At 36.0% G+C, this 15752-nt stretch overlaps 1 protein-coding gene across 7 annotated transcripts; it reads right to left on the bottom strand.

Annotated features, from left to right (window-relative positions):
• Positions 1 to 969: 969 nt before the first annotated feature.
• On the bottom strand, positions 970 to 7615 carry LOC104597168 (telomere repeat-binding protein 5-like). 7 transcript variants are annotated; one of them, XM_010258596.3, is made up of 11 exons: positions 7265 to 7615; positions 6634 to 6719; positions 5570 to 5797; positions 4645 to 5485; positions 4322 to 4513; positions 4133 to 4195; positions 3951 to 4030; positions 3180 to 3421; positions 2786 to 3100; positions 2613 to 2676; positions 970 to 1706 (listed from the first exon to the last, which is right to left on the bottom strand). In XM_010258596.3, the coding sequence occupies exons 3-11, from the start codon at positions 5639 to 5641 to the stop codon at positions 1533 to 1535; spliced, it is 2043 nt and encodes a 680-aa protein (XP_010256898.1). In that variant the 5' UTR covers positions 5642 to 5797; positions 6634 to 6719; positions 7265 to 7615; the 3' UTR covers positions 970 to 1532. The 7 variants fall into 7 exon arrangements, with proteins under 7 accessions (XP_010256898.1, XP_088755144.1, XP_010256896.1 ...); XM_088899018.1 differs by having other exon boundaries at positions 7570 to 7610; XM_010258594.3 differs by having other exon boundaries at positions 4304 to 4513; positions 7265 to 7608.
• Between the last annotated feature and the right edge of the window lie 8137 nt (positions 7616 to 15752).

The following is a 15752-nucleotide window of genomic DNA, read 5'->3' as shown; positions in this document are numbered from 1 at the left end:
ATTAAAAAAAATGGTACGCCAATGAATTGAAAGGAACCTCCTTCCCGTGAACAGTAATGGCCAGGAGGTTGCTTACTGGGTCCGAAAACCATACCAATGAAACCTTACACATATCAGTTCATGCAACTAAGTTTAATAACCTGTCCAACTGTTGCCACTATATTCCTAGGTGGTCCCTCTCCCTCCCTCTCTCTCTCTCTCCGCCCCTCAACATGCAAGTGTTTTTAGAACGAAAAAAGCCAGTCTTTTTCTCTCAAGAAAAAGAAAGTAGTTCACGTTTCTTCTTCAACGTTAATTACCTCGTGCCACCACGTGCTTCTCTAACAATCCACCGAACTCGGATTGCATTGTTTCCATTTTAACTACTATTCTATATACACTTGAATCGAAAGTCGCACTTGAAGAAAAAAAGTCGAAAGTGGTGAAGTCGATGCCGTCTATTCTTTTTTGCTATTACAACCTAATCTATAACCGTCTTGCTGCAATAATAGAAATAAACAATACCGGTGGTCCAATTTTGGGAGATTCTAGGAATCGGAGACATGTGATGTGGGTCGCCCACAAGTTAGGTGGTTTCGGTTCCACCTGATATGTGATAATATGTCCCAACTCCCATATATATATGAAAGACGGATCAACTCCTCACCAACCCCAAGTCTCTAACCCCGATCGATTTGGAATGGATCGAAATTGGATTGCATTGTTATAACCGCCAGACCATATTAAGTTCATCGGTGGTTGACGTAATCAATCAATCGTCATGCAATAGGAGGAAGTACGTAGTCATGAGTCTTGGAACTCCTTAAGCAAGCGCCGCTGGATGAATGCCATCAGAAATCCCAAGTTTGACACACTCAATAGTCAATTCTCGTTCTACCTTTTAACGATCGATGATGCACATCTTGGAGCCCATTATCAAAAACTTTGTTTAATTTCCCACTGTTTAATAAGATACTTGGTGCATGCATCTGCATAATGGATAATGAATCATTCTTGAGTCGTTCCTTGACTCAACAACTTATGTCACAAAGAGTTCCATTACAATCATCAACTACCAACAAAGAAACCAAACACCGGACCCCTTTTTTCCTCCCACATACAAGAAAAACAAGAAAACGAAATAAAGAAAAGAGACAGAAGGAAATATAAGAAACTAAACGAGGCGACAAGTAATAGCAACAAAAGCATGTTGTTTTCTTCCTTTCCTTCTCCCTTATTCTCTTTTTAACAAATTTTCTTCAAAGAATCAAATGAAATTGAATGGGATCAATTGAACAGAAAACGCCAGTGTACTGGGCGTCGGACGAATTCTGTTAGCATGATCTTATTCCGTCATCATTTACAAGGGCCAACCTCTCCGTGAAGGAAACCTGGCTAAGAATCATGGTGAGTGTGGGAATATTACATGATTTTTTTTTCTCTTTTTTTTTTTCTTCTGGTCATCATCATTCTTTACAAAAATAAGACTAAATAACAGTAAATAGTTAGAGGTCATTCTATTCCTCCATTGCTTTCCCCTCTCCATTAAATGTCTAGAGGAGAAGGCACGTCTCTGACTGCTGCTTGACCTGCTGCTGCTTGGCTTGCTGCTGAGACCAGTAAGCATGTGCAGAGAGGACGCGGTCCAAGAGCTCCTGGGGTACGGGCTCTCCCCTCCTCTGTTGAGGGGAGATTCTTGCCGTGTGCACCAATGTTTTCCACTTATCCTGCACAACCCCCATCCCACAATTCATCACGTGAGGACCAATCATATGTTAATCATCCCAAACAACCTATGAAGTAGCCACCTCTTTTACTTTTTTAGCCTTAGTCATTAAAAGCAACACCAAGATACATTCTCAATGATATATGTAAAGAGACGGGATCGTAGTTGGTAAAGGGACAACTAGACTGAGGTGCACCTCTTGAGGTGTGGGAGAGAAATCGACAAAAACTAGAATTACTGGGAAAGCACTGAAGGCTGTGTCAGAACTTTTATTAATAAACTCCACCTATGCATCAAAGAACACTATTCTTCTTTTAGGATGAATGATCTCCACTTTTGTTACTTTTTTCATACAAAAAGAATAAAAAAAGAAAAGAAAAGAAGCTGTCACTTCTTTCATACTCATGTACGAGCCACTTACTTTTAATTGCCATTAGTAGCAGCATTGCAATGTAACTGTTGCATTACATGATCAATAATTCCATAAAACACCGAGTGCTTCCACTTAAACACTGATATTTAGTTTCCTTCTCTTCGCCACTGTTTAATTAGATACTAGATAATTAATGTCATACATACTGACAATTTTTTGAAAATTTTGAAGCTGGAAATTATTTATAAGCATCACAATAAATGATGGCTCAGATCTGCCAGAACTGTAATTTTGTAAGCATTGTTTCCCTCATTAAATAATAATAATAATGAATCTCTCAATGGGAAGGAGTTAGGAGTTTAGAATCATTCAATTGGGACTAGTAGGTTTTCCTATTCTTCTTAGTGCGTATTTCAGTACAACTTGTTTACTTTCTCAGTTAAAGTTTACAAGAAATTTGGTCTCTTAATAGTTGTATGTTTATCGACTAGCAGGTTTAAGGTGTAAAAGGAAAAAGCAAACAAATGTGTTTACCTTCAGGTCAACATAAGTCCGATGCTTTGCATTATCAAAAGCACGTAATTTAACATCACGCCACCTACAGATTAAATGAGGCACCTTAGAGATTCGTACCAATAAATAAATGAAAAAAAAAGAACAAATTGCTAAGTAGACAGTTATATGGTAGTTGTAATCCTGTCCCATACCTTCCAGTCCCAAGTTTCTCAACTGCTTGTACAAGTGCTTCCACTTCTGAGACAGAGAATGGCCTCCTGATTCGGCGCTGAACAAGTTCAGATTGTCTAGATTTCCGGTTAAAAGGGACCACAGCCAAAGCCTCGACGCTCATTGCTGGGATGGCAACCAAGGTTCTAGAATCTGGTGTTATTTTATCCTTCGACACATCAATAGGAGAAGGAACAGAATCATGATCACTCTCTACACAATTTGCTAAATTGGTCATAGGAGGAACAAGGGAGACTTCAGAAGTCCCTGGATCCAAAGCAGCTGGGGTTGGATACCTGGAATATAGGAACAACAAGTTTAATGCAACCACATAGTAAAACCAACATTGGAATCTCAGAGTTCGAAGATATTTACCTGTTTATTGGCTGGGGTGCATCACAAGGTAGCAGAAAGGGAGGATCTTCAGGGCACACGGGTGGTGGAGAATTTGTGGGGTTAGGTTCTAGTGTAAAACCCAAAGCATCCAACTTGTTATCATTAGAGATTCCAGCCTGAAGAAGAGTCTTATTGTCATCTCTAACTTTCTTTCCCTGAAGAAGTACACCAACACGTAGTCCACCTCCAAGTACAGCAGTCACAGCCTCCATAACTGTCCTCTGGAACAAATTACATACCACCACAATAAGATAGAATTTACCAGTCATGACAAAACAGTTCAAAGGTATTCCTTATTTATTTATTTACTTTCTTTTTGCATGAATAGCAGGAACAAGGGATCAGGAGAAAAAGGTGGAGGCTGAGGGAGAAGATGGTGTTGCAACTGATTAGGACTGTCTACTAGGTGTAATAGTAGGGTTATGCACAATACCAAAAGCATACCTTATGATTTGGACAGGCAAACTGAAGAAGTCAAAAATATGAAGGCCAGGGGACACACAGGAATGTGGCTATTACTCAAATACCACAGGCATTCTTGCAAGGAAAATGTTTTGGCAACAACTAATGAACAGTGAATAGAACAACTTGCTTTTCAATAATGGTTTTAAAAATACAGTTTCATTCATAGTCCATTTCCTTTAAAAATAGACCGTTTCATTCATAGTCCAATTTCAATGCTTGAAATTGGGGTTTTCAATGATAACTATTTATCACAATATAGCAAGAAAGCAGCAAAAAATCACATACCTTCAGTGAACCAACAGTTTCAGTTTCAGGGATCTCAATGACAAGCTCTGGTACCCGAAAGGACTTGATACTAAGCCTCACTGAACAAAAGAAAGACAATGTATGCAAGATACCTTTCAAATATCAGATTCAAATCAAGTCAATCAAGAAAAATTATTAAGGTAAATGAAAAGTTCTCCTACCATGAGAATCCCTTGGTTGAAATGCTGTTTGTTGACCTGCCACAGAAGAAGATGTGCCACTTGCTGCAAAAGAAAAAAAAAAGTGAGGATTATTTAGAAAAAAAATTGCAGACAGTCATAAACCTTGAATCTTAAGGGAAAAAGAAGGAAAATGAGGAGGCAGAAATAAACCTCCACGCATTATTGCACCTGAACCAATTGTGACTTCATTGACTCCCTTCTCAGCCGAATTAGAAATGCCTATGCTACTAATTCCTCCATCAGATGTTGATACCGAGCTTTGATCTAAAAGCTTCCTCTTCTTGAAAGGAGAATTCCTCTGAGATCTTTGGCGTGTGCAACAGGTTTTCCTATTGCGAGAAAAAGGCTTCATTTCCCCATCTAAAACAACAAACCAGATTCTTCAATTAATAACAGATGTGTGTGTGTAGAATTGAAAAAAAAAAAAAATTTGAAAGTAAAACATCAAATGAGTGTTGAACCAGATATAACCAACAAAGCAGAAAACTTACCAGGTTTAGAAATTTCACCATCACTCAATTTTGGAGCTGCTTTCCAATATTTAGAGGCAAACAGCTTCCTTATTCTCCGATCTCCAATGCGTCCTGAAGGTCTAAACTTCACATTTATGGGGCTAGGTTGAGTGCACCCAGAAGAGTTTTCGTCATCGTCTCTATTTACTACTTTTACATCATCATCAGGGAAAGAAATGGGGTCCCTACATAAAGGTATGTCAACACTACTGTCTGAACTGATTAATGCAGGAGGTTTCCTATCCACTTCCATTGGATCTTCTGAACTGCATGAATCAGGCAAAGTTCCATTTATGACACTCCCAATTTTTTGTGTTTCACGCTCTCTTACTGTTCCATCTTCTACCTTGCCTCCATAGGATTCTCCATAGCTGGGGGAGCCTTTCCTTTCTTTACTTGGAATACATCCAAACTCATTCCTGCTTTTACCCTTAATGAACTTCTCAGCACAAGTGAACTTCTCTGAGTAGTTCAAATTTCTTGTTGCAGGAGTTTGCCTCAAAGCCACAGCATTCTGAACTTGTGGGTTCTCCTTCAAAAAATGTGTTCGGTTGTGACCTTCAGACCCAAGCCCAGAGACAAGGACACTTTCATTGCAGCTGCCTTGGTCAAAAGGTTCTACTTTTAAGGTTCTCTCTTCATCTTGTTGTTCTGCTTCAAGATTATGTTTAACTAAGGGGTTCTGATCATTCCTGGCCGATGCTTTAGCAGGAGCAGGTGAACTTTCCCCCTCCTGTAGCAATTTTCCAGCTACAGTAGCCAATAAATCAAATGCACACATTGGGTTGTCATGGACCTTCTTCCTAACAGAACCTCTACCCTAAAACCAGTAAGAATTAAAAGTTCAGAAAAGTGAAAAACATAGGATAAATGGTAAATCAGAAAAATGGCTGCGCATGTTTACCCTAGCTGATCTGGAAGCTCGAGGCACCTGGTAGCCATTGAATCCATATTCTAGCCTCTTCTGTAACACCATATCTCAGAGACTCATACCAACTAGAAGAATTCAACAAGCATGAAGAACTAGAATCTTTGGGCCATATCACTGTTCAGAAATCCAAAAACAATCTGGTGTAGTCAATGCAAGCACCACCGACTGCTTGAGCTTGCATCTGATCCCAATGATGAAACCCTGTCAGTAAATAAAACGTATGAGAAATGGCCCGTCTTCACATGCCAAACTACTTGTTATTAATCTGTTTGGTTGTGACTGAACTCAAATGTTCCCAATCGACTACCAATCATTTTCAACGAATCTTGCTCCAATGTCATGAAACGGGAAAAAAACGAACAAATTGTGCAAGTATTTGAAAAAGAGAGAAAAAAAAAATAGATGGAACTAGCCAACGAACAGAGACCGGTAAAAGCAGCTCCCACCGCAAGATAATATTTTAAATACAGAAGGGATTGGAATTAGAAAACAGAGACATCAACGGAATAAATTGTGAACTTAGGTTTTATGAGGACTTCCGGTACAACATAAAGGTAAAAGAAAAAAAATGGAGAAAAGAAAAAGAAAGAAGAAAAATCCATTGCTCAGTAGCACCATTAACCAGGTTGACACAACAATCATTCAATCACCTGTTTGAAAAAGAATTAAAAATGTCATTAAATCAAGAATTACTAAAATTAATTTTATGCATTGGAAGTGAGAGAATTGTTTCTGCAAAATCCGAACGTCAAAAACAAAAAAAAATAAAAAATAAAAAAAAAATTCAATACCAATTTTCAAGGTTTGTAACAGATCTTCACTATAAGAAAACGAACAATTAAAGAAATTAAGAAATTCAGGGAGGAGCCCAACAGATGAAGGAGAAGGAAAGATCCATTAAAGTATGTTAAGTAAGTTTCGCAAACTTAAATCTTGCCATATCTAGAAAAACAAAATTAAAAATAAAATGGAGACTTCAGATCTCAAAGGTAAAATAAAAGGTCATAAATTTAAACAGGACGAGATGAAAATTTTACATTTGAAGGCCTCCGAAGAACTTCAGGTTCAGCTAATCCAGTAAACTCCAACGAATTGAAACTTAGACGTGTCTTCTGTACAATTTCTGTTAACAGAGAAAGAACATATTAAAGATAGATGAAGAAACAAAAGGAAAGAAAAGAAAATGAATAAAAAGCATGAAACTTGAAAAAGAAAGATCCAGACAAAGACAGACAAAGAGAAACATAAATTATATGCATCTCTGCGTATGATTCTACACAATTCGCACAGAAACAGAACTTTAGGACACAAAACCCTAAAGCGGAGATCATTTGAGACAAAGTCTAGAAAATTTAAGTTGAGAAAACAATCTGATCACAATTATTTCCTCGAAATCCATGGAAGAAATTCAAACTTCTAAAACATGATACGCCCATCAAGACGAGCAAACGGATCGAAACTCAGATCAAATCCACCAGAAACAGAATTCAGCACCGGAAAATAAATCTAGACCTAAATTCCGGCCAATTCAACAAATCCAAACCGGAAAAGAGGAAATCGAATCAGAAAAGGGCAAACGCCGCCTAATCTACAAAATTCTGGACCAAAAAATTCACAATTGTGATCAAATTCAGGCGCAAAACAATGAAGAAATCCGATCACACAAACCTTATGAGAAACGGCTTCTGTTCAGGGTTGTCAAGGTTTCTGTGCATAAGAAAAAAAAAAAAAAAGAAGAAAGCGCCGGTGAAAAAAATGAAATTCCGGCGAATTACGTCAGAATTCCGACTGATGTAAAATTTATCAGGCAATTGCCGGAGAGTCTCAAGAGATCGGCGAATTATAATATGCTTGACGCATGCTTTGGTTTCCCATCCATCCTTCTCTGTTTTATCTGTCCGAATTATAATATGCTTGACGCATGCTTTGGTTTCCCATCCATCCTTGGACGCTACCTTTGTCTCTCTTATTACCTGATGGCCAAAAACCCTCTGAAAACCACCCTGCTTTGCTTAAACCCCAACTCTTATACCATTGACCCCGATAACCGAGTAAACCGGTTAAAGCGCAGTGCATTCCCTGCTAGAGCCGGTAACAGAAACCACTTGGACCAGTTCCTCATTTCGGGTGATCCACATCCTGCCCCCATTCTATCAGATGATTGCCACGTGGGAGTCTCTGGCATCGTTTCGGGCTGGTCTAATTTGCACGACCTTTGCTTCGAAAAAAACGTTGGGCTTTAGGACGAGGGAAAATCTAGAAATTTGGGCGATAGTTTCGGGTAGGAACTTGTATCAAATCTATTTTGTTTTTCTTTCATTTCCGTTATTAGAAAATTTCTTTTATTTCGCGAGATTCTGTCATTTGCTTTATCCCCTTTTTTCACAAAATTAAGTAATCAGAAATTCAGGATTCTCTCTTATCATGTATTCAAATTAATTTTGTGGTTTACGTTGAAATATGATTATGAAATTTACCAAAAATATAATGAAATTCTTTTTACTACGGAAAGAATATTCGAATGTAACAAGACAAGTAAATATTTAAAATAGAAAAAAAAAAAGAGAGAGAGAGAAAGAGAAGGGGCTACCGGGCAGGGGGAGGTAAATAATGTAGGTACCATGTGATAATTCTCGCGAGCACGTGTCGGTAGCTCTGGTGATTGAGGAATTAGGACGTTTGCTCAATTGAAAGTTACAAGGTTATAATTGTCATTTGGGTTGTTGGGTCGTTTTCTCAAAAAGCAAGTCCGCACTTCTTCGGTTATTTCTTGGCCGTCTGTTTAAATCGCATGCCAAGTAGGATAGAATTCATTAAGCTGACGTGGAGAAAAGCTTCACCCGATTGGCTTATTTTGGTCACTATTTATCTAAGAAGTAAAACAAATAAAAAGAGTTATAATTTCCTCCGCTATCCAATATAAATTTAAGCATCTTGTCGTGGATTTGATGGAGGGCACGGAATAGAGCATCACTTCCGTTTAACGTAGACGGTGAAATAATAACGGAATGATGAAGCGGCAGGAAGGTAGCCACGAAATTTAACGCCGTTGAATCCAGAATCCTGAGATAAGGGAAGCTGAATTTCAAATCATTTTTGTGGTAGTGATGGTGGGGCCGGGTTTATTTTTCGTGTGACCAGGTTTATTGAGAGGGTGTCGAAACGACGCTACGACTTTTACGGTTGTCCCGTGTGTCGTAACGCTGACACCCGTCATACGAGAAGAGCGGCTCGCCCGTCGCCAGGAACCTGGTCAGTTGGTTTTCCTCTTGCACATTGTTGTCATTTACCTTTAATACGTGTCACTATTGCAAATGCCAATTACTCTTTCACCTTTCTAATTCTCCGCCGTCTCCTCAGCGACGATAAACATTTGTTCCAAAGGAAAAATCATTCAGAACCTTCCCTCCGTTTTCTCGACGAATAGCCAGTGTTTGGGGAGATGTTCTCAATTCAAGGGGTAGTGTATTGTAAATAGGCGTGGGTAGAGTTATTGTGGACAGAACATCCGGAGTCGTGTTCGAAATCAATACTGTTTTCTTAGAAAACTGTGTCACATTATTGTTATTTCTTAAATTTATTTTTAGACGACGCCTGCCGTTTGATTATACATTTTTATGAAAAATATTTTCTGAAATCACGTTTTGAAAATTGGGAAAGGAAAATGAGTTTTTTTTACTTTGATTATGATATGGAAAAGATATGATATCTGAAAAACTTCTAATTAGTCAATTGGAATCATAAACGTGATAGCCAATCAAGTATTATTTATCAAAATTTATGGTCAAAACTTTTCCCCTACTATATCTTTTTCACATCATAGATTTTCCCTTTTTTTTAAGCCTTTCGAGGTTTTTCTTAAAAAATATTGTAACCTCCCTCACATTTCAACTGTGATGATGTCAAAAACCCTATAATCAATCAATCATCATCGGTGGATTTTCATCGAAATTCACAAGGGTAATTGTCAAAGTCTTTCCAACATCATAGATTTTCCCGATTCAAATAATTTGACATTGTATAAATGTTTACAATTTTCAAGTTCTAAACAAGGTTTTTAAAATCAAACTGCACAACGACCCGTTCAGGGTCCGATTTCCGGGTTGAATGGTCCGATCGTTTAGGGTCCAATTTCTAAGTTGAATGGTCCGATCATTTAAACTGAACAACATTTTGACAAAAGAAATAAAAAATTTTAAAAAAAAATGGCCCAAAACTAATGAATGGTTTAACCACCCAGGTCAACAGTTTGTTGACCAAATTGACAGTTTTTGGCCAAAAAGATGGTTCTGGGATAAAATGACACCGATCAGGTGACCAGTTCCCATTTTTTGATCCAATCGTCCGATCCGGTCCGATTTTGAAAACCATGGTTTTAACTAAGGTGGTATGGTGCTAGAAAACACACGATACCCAAAAAAGCAATTTCAGATTTCAAGATTTTAACTAGGCCATCTCTTTATTAATTAGTGTTGTCAATGGGTCAAATCTAGACCGGGTCCAATGAGAACCAAAAACAACCTGACAAGAAATATCAAGGGTCCGAAACGGAATCGAACTCAATAGAGTCTGTAATTTTAGACCTAGAACCGAACTGATTGTTTTTTATCCAAGAGGCACCACTTTCTCCTAAATTGTCTCTAATTCCTATGTATCTCCTAAATTATATCCAACTCCTATTTACCTCTTAAGTTATCTCTAATTTAGGTGTCGTTTGATAAATCTGAAAAGTTAAACAGATATTAAATGTGTCTGAAATCTAAAAAGAGGCATATATGCTTTTCTACTTTTTAGAGGATCTGAATCCATAAGTTTGTGTTGGATCAACCCTTTACCATCTAAAATTTACTAATTTTACTATTTTACCCCTAAAACATACTATTTGGAAATGTTGAATTCAATTTACATTATCTCATAAAAAATAATTTTCATCCTCAAAATAATATTGAAACAATACAAATAAAAAATAATAAATTAATAATTACTAATTAAAAAATGAAACGATTAAAATTAAAAAAAATAATTAATGACTATAAAAATATTAAAATAATTAATAATTACTAACTAATAATTTAGACAAATAAAATTTAAAATAATTTTTAAAAATTAATGAAATAATTAAAAATTACTAGTTAATAACAATAATTAATAATTAATAAATAACAAAAGTAAATTTAATAAAAAATATTAATATAATTTATAAAAATAATTTATAATTAAGTATTTTTACTCACCGAACCACCACTACTACATGTTGCAGCGGCGATGGCGGTGGCGAAAACACAAGGGAGAGAGAGAGTGAGAGAGAGAGAGAGAGAGAGAGAGAGAGAGAGAGAAAGACAGGGGGAGAGAGAGAGCTACTGTTGCAACTTGCAGCAGTGGTGGCGAGAAAACAGGGCAAAGAGAGAGAGAAAGAGGTCGAATGTTTATGTTTTCTGGGTTTGGGGTTATCAGGGGTAACTTGTGTCATTTCCAAAATATTGTAAGGATATTTTGGACTATGCACCGGCTCTACAACGCGTCTGAGCACGTTAAGAGCTGGCCCAAGGTCTATTATTTTCAAATCTAAAAATAAGATTCTGACCAATTTTAAGAGGTAAAACCAAACAAGGGGTGGGGTCTGAAAAGTAGCATTTTCAGATTCAGACCTCTGAAAAGTGCAATCAAACGACACCTTAGTAGAGAGATTCCCTCATAAATTATCCCTAATTCCTATTTATCCTCTCCCCCACTTTTTATTTACATCTATCTAAAGAAAGTCTGAATTAAAAAGTTTAAGAATTATTTAAATATTCTAACAAAATTATATAATAACTTTAAAATATTTATTAAAAAGACAAAATAATTATAATCAACTTAATAATATTCATACTATTAATAATTATATATTTTTACAAAATTCATCACGAAATTATGTACAAACAATATAAATTATGATTTTCTGGATTATTCAATCTAAATGTTATTCAAATAATAAAAATCTAACATTAAAAATATAAAATTAATATTTTAAATCAATTAATAATATATTTTAAATAGTTACTGAATAACTTTCAGCTATAATAAATAGATTAAGATTTTAAATATTTAGTTAAATAACTAAATATTTTAAATAACGAAATATTTAACATAACTAGATTTTAAATAGTTTAAATAACAAAATTATGTATTAATAGTACTATAATTTTATGGATTATTAAATTCAACAAGTAATTAATGTTTTAAAATTTAAATAATGATATCATTTTAATAAATAAATAATATTGTAAATAACTAATTTCATTTATACCAATTAATAATTCTAGAAAATAACTTTCAAAAAAAATATTGTTTATTAATAATAACTTATAAACTTAATCATTATTTATTATATATTTATCTATACTAAAATTAATATTTATTGTATTTCAGTAATTATTTATTGTTTTTTTGATAAATATATTTTCAATAATTATGTATAAATCTATTTTTGTTTTGTTATTTAATAGAAAATTTTCAATAATTATTGGAGTTTAAACTACTGTTATTTAGATTTTTAAATTTAATTTGTTGTGTATTTTTGCTATAAATTTTTAACAATTATTGGAGATTAAACTATTGTTCACGGGTTGTGCGGTTCAGTTGTAGGTTGCTTGGCCAACCAAATCGACTTGGTCAGGTTGGGAGGTTGGTTACTCAGGTTATATTGGTTTGAGTCAATTTTCGGTTTGGTTAGTCGGTTCAAAAGATTTAAATTTAAAAATTAAGTTTAAATTTCAAAAAAAATTACAATGGCATTATTAAAAAATAAATTTAAAAATTAAATTTATGATATAAACTATTCTAGCCTAAGAAATATTGGAAATTTTCCACTTTTCCGTACTAAAAAAATATATTTAAAACATAAAATATTAATATATATCTATGATTGGGTTATTTGATTTTAGTTAGTTTACAAATGGCTAAAGAGAAACTACAAATATTAATATATATCTATGGTTGGGATCCCATGGGATGGGAGTCGGGGTCCATGCGGGGCTGGGAGTGCTCTCCCCGTCCCCGCCAATAGGGATGAAAATTTCCCCCCATCTCTATCTCCGCAGGGGGAAAATCATCTCCATCCCCGCCCCATTCGAGGCAGATCCCCACGGGGATCGGGGAAATGGGGAAAATTGTCATCCCTAAATTTGATAAAGAACCTTAATTATTATTACTTTTGTATTATAAAAAAATTATTAAGAATAGTATATAAAATATATAATTATTAATTATTATATAAAACAATTGTATAGTCCTATATATTTCTATTATTTATCTTTAACTTAACAAATCTCGTGCATTGTACAATTCTCCGTTAATAAATTTACATAGCTTATTGGGATGAAGATTTATCAAATTTAGGGAGTTTGTCTCTCTCTATAGCAAGTTTCTCCTATCTCTGTGTGACTGAGAGATGGTGGCCCTACAGAAGAAATCTATGGACGACACTTTAGCTGAGTGAATGGACGACATGCTGAAGGCAAAAGCTGAGGATGTCAAAGGTTCAAGAGACTGGAGGAAACACCTGGTTTTTAGAGTGCTATCGAATAAACCGGTCCGTGTTGCAGGGCTAAAAGATTTTCTGGTGAAAGCTTGGAAGCTTAAAGCCAACAAAGAAAATACAAAGTTTGGGGTGGATTCTTATCTTATAAGACACCTAAAGAGGCCAGGGAATCAATATTTCTTGGTGAACCTTGGAATTTCAATGACGATGCTATCATTATTCAGAGATGTCTTGCGGACAAGCCCCCGGAGAAATACGGATTGGGTTCTATTGACTGTTGGATTCGAATATATGGTCTCCCCGTTGATTACCTCACCTTCAATATCGGCATGGGTGGGGGGGGATAATCGATGTCTCTTACATATATGAGAGGCTGCCTAGATTCTGCTTTTTCTGTGGCAGAATTGGTCATTTGATCGAGGCTTGCTCTTTCAAAGCCGATCTGGAGGAGGTATTGATAATGAAACTGATGAGGAGAAGAAGCAAGCTCTATCAAGGTACAATATGGCCCATTACTCGGATGATCTCCGATCCGAAGCTGGGCTACCAACTGATAGCGAATTCCTAGAAAGCAGCAGGCAAAATTCATAATGACTACAACTTGACCCATGGCAGTAGTATGGATATTGATTCCACACTATTGGGTGACGTCGCTAAAGTTATTGGGTATGGGAAAGGGTAATGATAGGAAGAGGAAAACTCCTATGGGCCAGATGGGCCTAGGTTGGTTACCACTACAAATGAGGGTGAACCCCCCATGGGCAGTTGTTCGTGGCTAGAGGTGTAAATCGGGCCACGTCGCACGAATTTGGACCAGTCTGGCCTCACCCGGCATGATAGTCCATGGGCCGTGCTAGGATGGGGGTTCATAGTCCACGGGCCAGCACGGCACGGCATGCCGCCCGCGGCCCATATGTCGGCATGGCCCGTCACAGTCCGATACAGCACGGCCCGTAGCGGGCCGCGCTCAGCCCGTCCAAAAACTAGCCATTGGACCCCCACCCCCCCCCCCCCCCCCCCCCCAAACGGCTAGTTTCAACTTTTTTTTGGTTTTTTACATAAATACCCCCTAATAGCTATAAACAACTATATAGGGGGGTATTTCTATATTTTGCTTATGGAGGGGAGAAAAAATGACATAAATGCCCCTCAACAACTATATAACAACTAGTTTAGGGGGCTTTTTAGGTAAAGTAATAAATAACTTTACAATGACCAAAATGCCCCTCCCAACAACTAGTTTTTAGGGTATTTTGGGCAATTGAATTATGTTCAATTCCTATAAATAGCACTATCCTCCACCAATCTCATCAACCAATTCAACAATTGTCTTAATCTCTTCTCTCTCTCTCTCTCTCATACTCATACATTCTCAATTCTCTACAATCTAAGTAATTCTGATTAGCTAATTGTCTGATTCTCCAATTCTCAAGTCTCAACTTTATTCTCCAATTCTCCACCAATCTCATCAACAAATTCAACAATTGTCTTAATCTCTTCTCTCTTTCTTTCTCTTTCTCTCTCTCATACTCATACATTCTCAATTCTCTACAATCTGAGTAATTTTGATTAGCTAATTGTCTAATTCTCCAATTCTCAAGTCTCAACTTTATTGAAATTTCAACTTTCAACAAAAAAATGCTTGCTCAACCAGCTCAAGTATCTCAATTTGGGAGGCTTGAACGTTGAAAGGCTTTAGCCATTGAAATCAAGTTGGGATTCTGAACCGGCAATCCGGGTAAGTCCAATTAAATTAATTTTTATCTTTTCAAAATTTTAAAAAAATGGCCAACTCTTCCGGAAACCGATTCCCCAACATGTTCACTATTGACAATATTCAATCACCTCATGATAGTGTTAACACTGATGCTATTGATATTGATGGGAGTGGAACTTTCACCCCTAGTATTGATACTAGGGGAAAAAGGAGGGCTTCTAAGTTGAGTAGCCCAGATTGGAAAATTTTTAAAGTAGAAGATATTTAAGGGAAGTGAAAAAGAGCAGTTTGCCAAAAATGTAGAAAAGACTTTAATTACTGTAGCAAGGGTCATTTGAGCAAACATTTGCTCACACATGAAAAGGAAGAAGAATAAGGGAGAGAAACAACACAAACACAAATTGAGAGGGGGAGTAATTTTGGTACATTTAAATATTCACAAGAAAAATTGAGACAAGAATTAGCAAAGTATATTGTACATGCAGAACAATCATTTATATTAACTAAAGATCCTAAGCTTGAAAAATGGTTGCGTAATTCTGTAAACCCGAGTATAAAAAAGTTTCTAGGAATACTATTAGATCGGATGCTTTAAAAATTTTGTATTCATATAAACAAAATTTTATTTCTTTGCATGTTATCAAATCTTAATTCTAAAGTTGCAATTACTTCTGATGTAAAATTGCAATTACTTCTGATATTTGGACATCTAAGTTTAACATAAGTTATATTTGTATTACCATCCATTTTATTGATGAAAATTGGCTTTTAAATAAAAGAATTTTAAGTTTTACTAGGATTGAATGGCTACATACTAGCACAACTATTGCTACAAGTATTTTAAATACTTTGCATGTTTATGGTGATAATGCCAATAATAATGATTCTGCAATAAATATTTTAAAATCTCAATTAAA

The sequence above is a fragment of the Nelumbo nucifera genome, chromosome 2 (genome assembly GCF_055504915.1).
Source record: "Nelumbo nucifera cultivar China Antique chromosome 2, China Antique-T2T, whole genome shotgun sequence".
NCBI lineage: Eukaryota > Viridiplantae > Streptophyta > Magnoliopsida > Proteales > Nelumbonaceae > Nelumbo > Nelumbo nucifera.
This window is presented reverse-complemented; position numbering and strand designations above follow the sequence as displayed.

Excerpts from the sequence above, each read along its gene's own strand:
- LOC104597168 (XM_010258594.3), bottom strand. The coding sequence starts at position 5,641 with ATGGTGTTACAGAAGAGGCTAGAATATGGATTCAATGGCTACCAGGTG. Across the intron at positions 4,514-4,644 it reads TGGTGAAATTTCTAAACCTG|ATGGGGAAATGAAGCCTTTT; the intron begins GTAAGTTTTCTG and ends TTGTTGTTTTAG. Across the intron at positions 4,196-4,303 it reads AGGTGCAATAATGCGTGGAG|CAAGTGGCACATCTTCTTCT; the intron begins GTTTATTTCTGC and ends TTTCTTTTGCAG.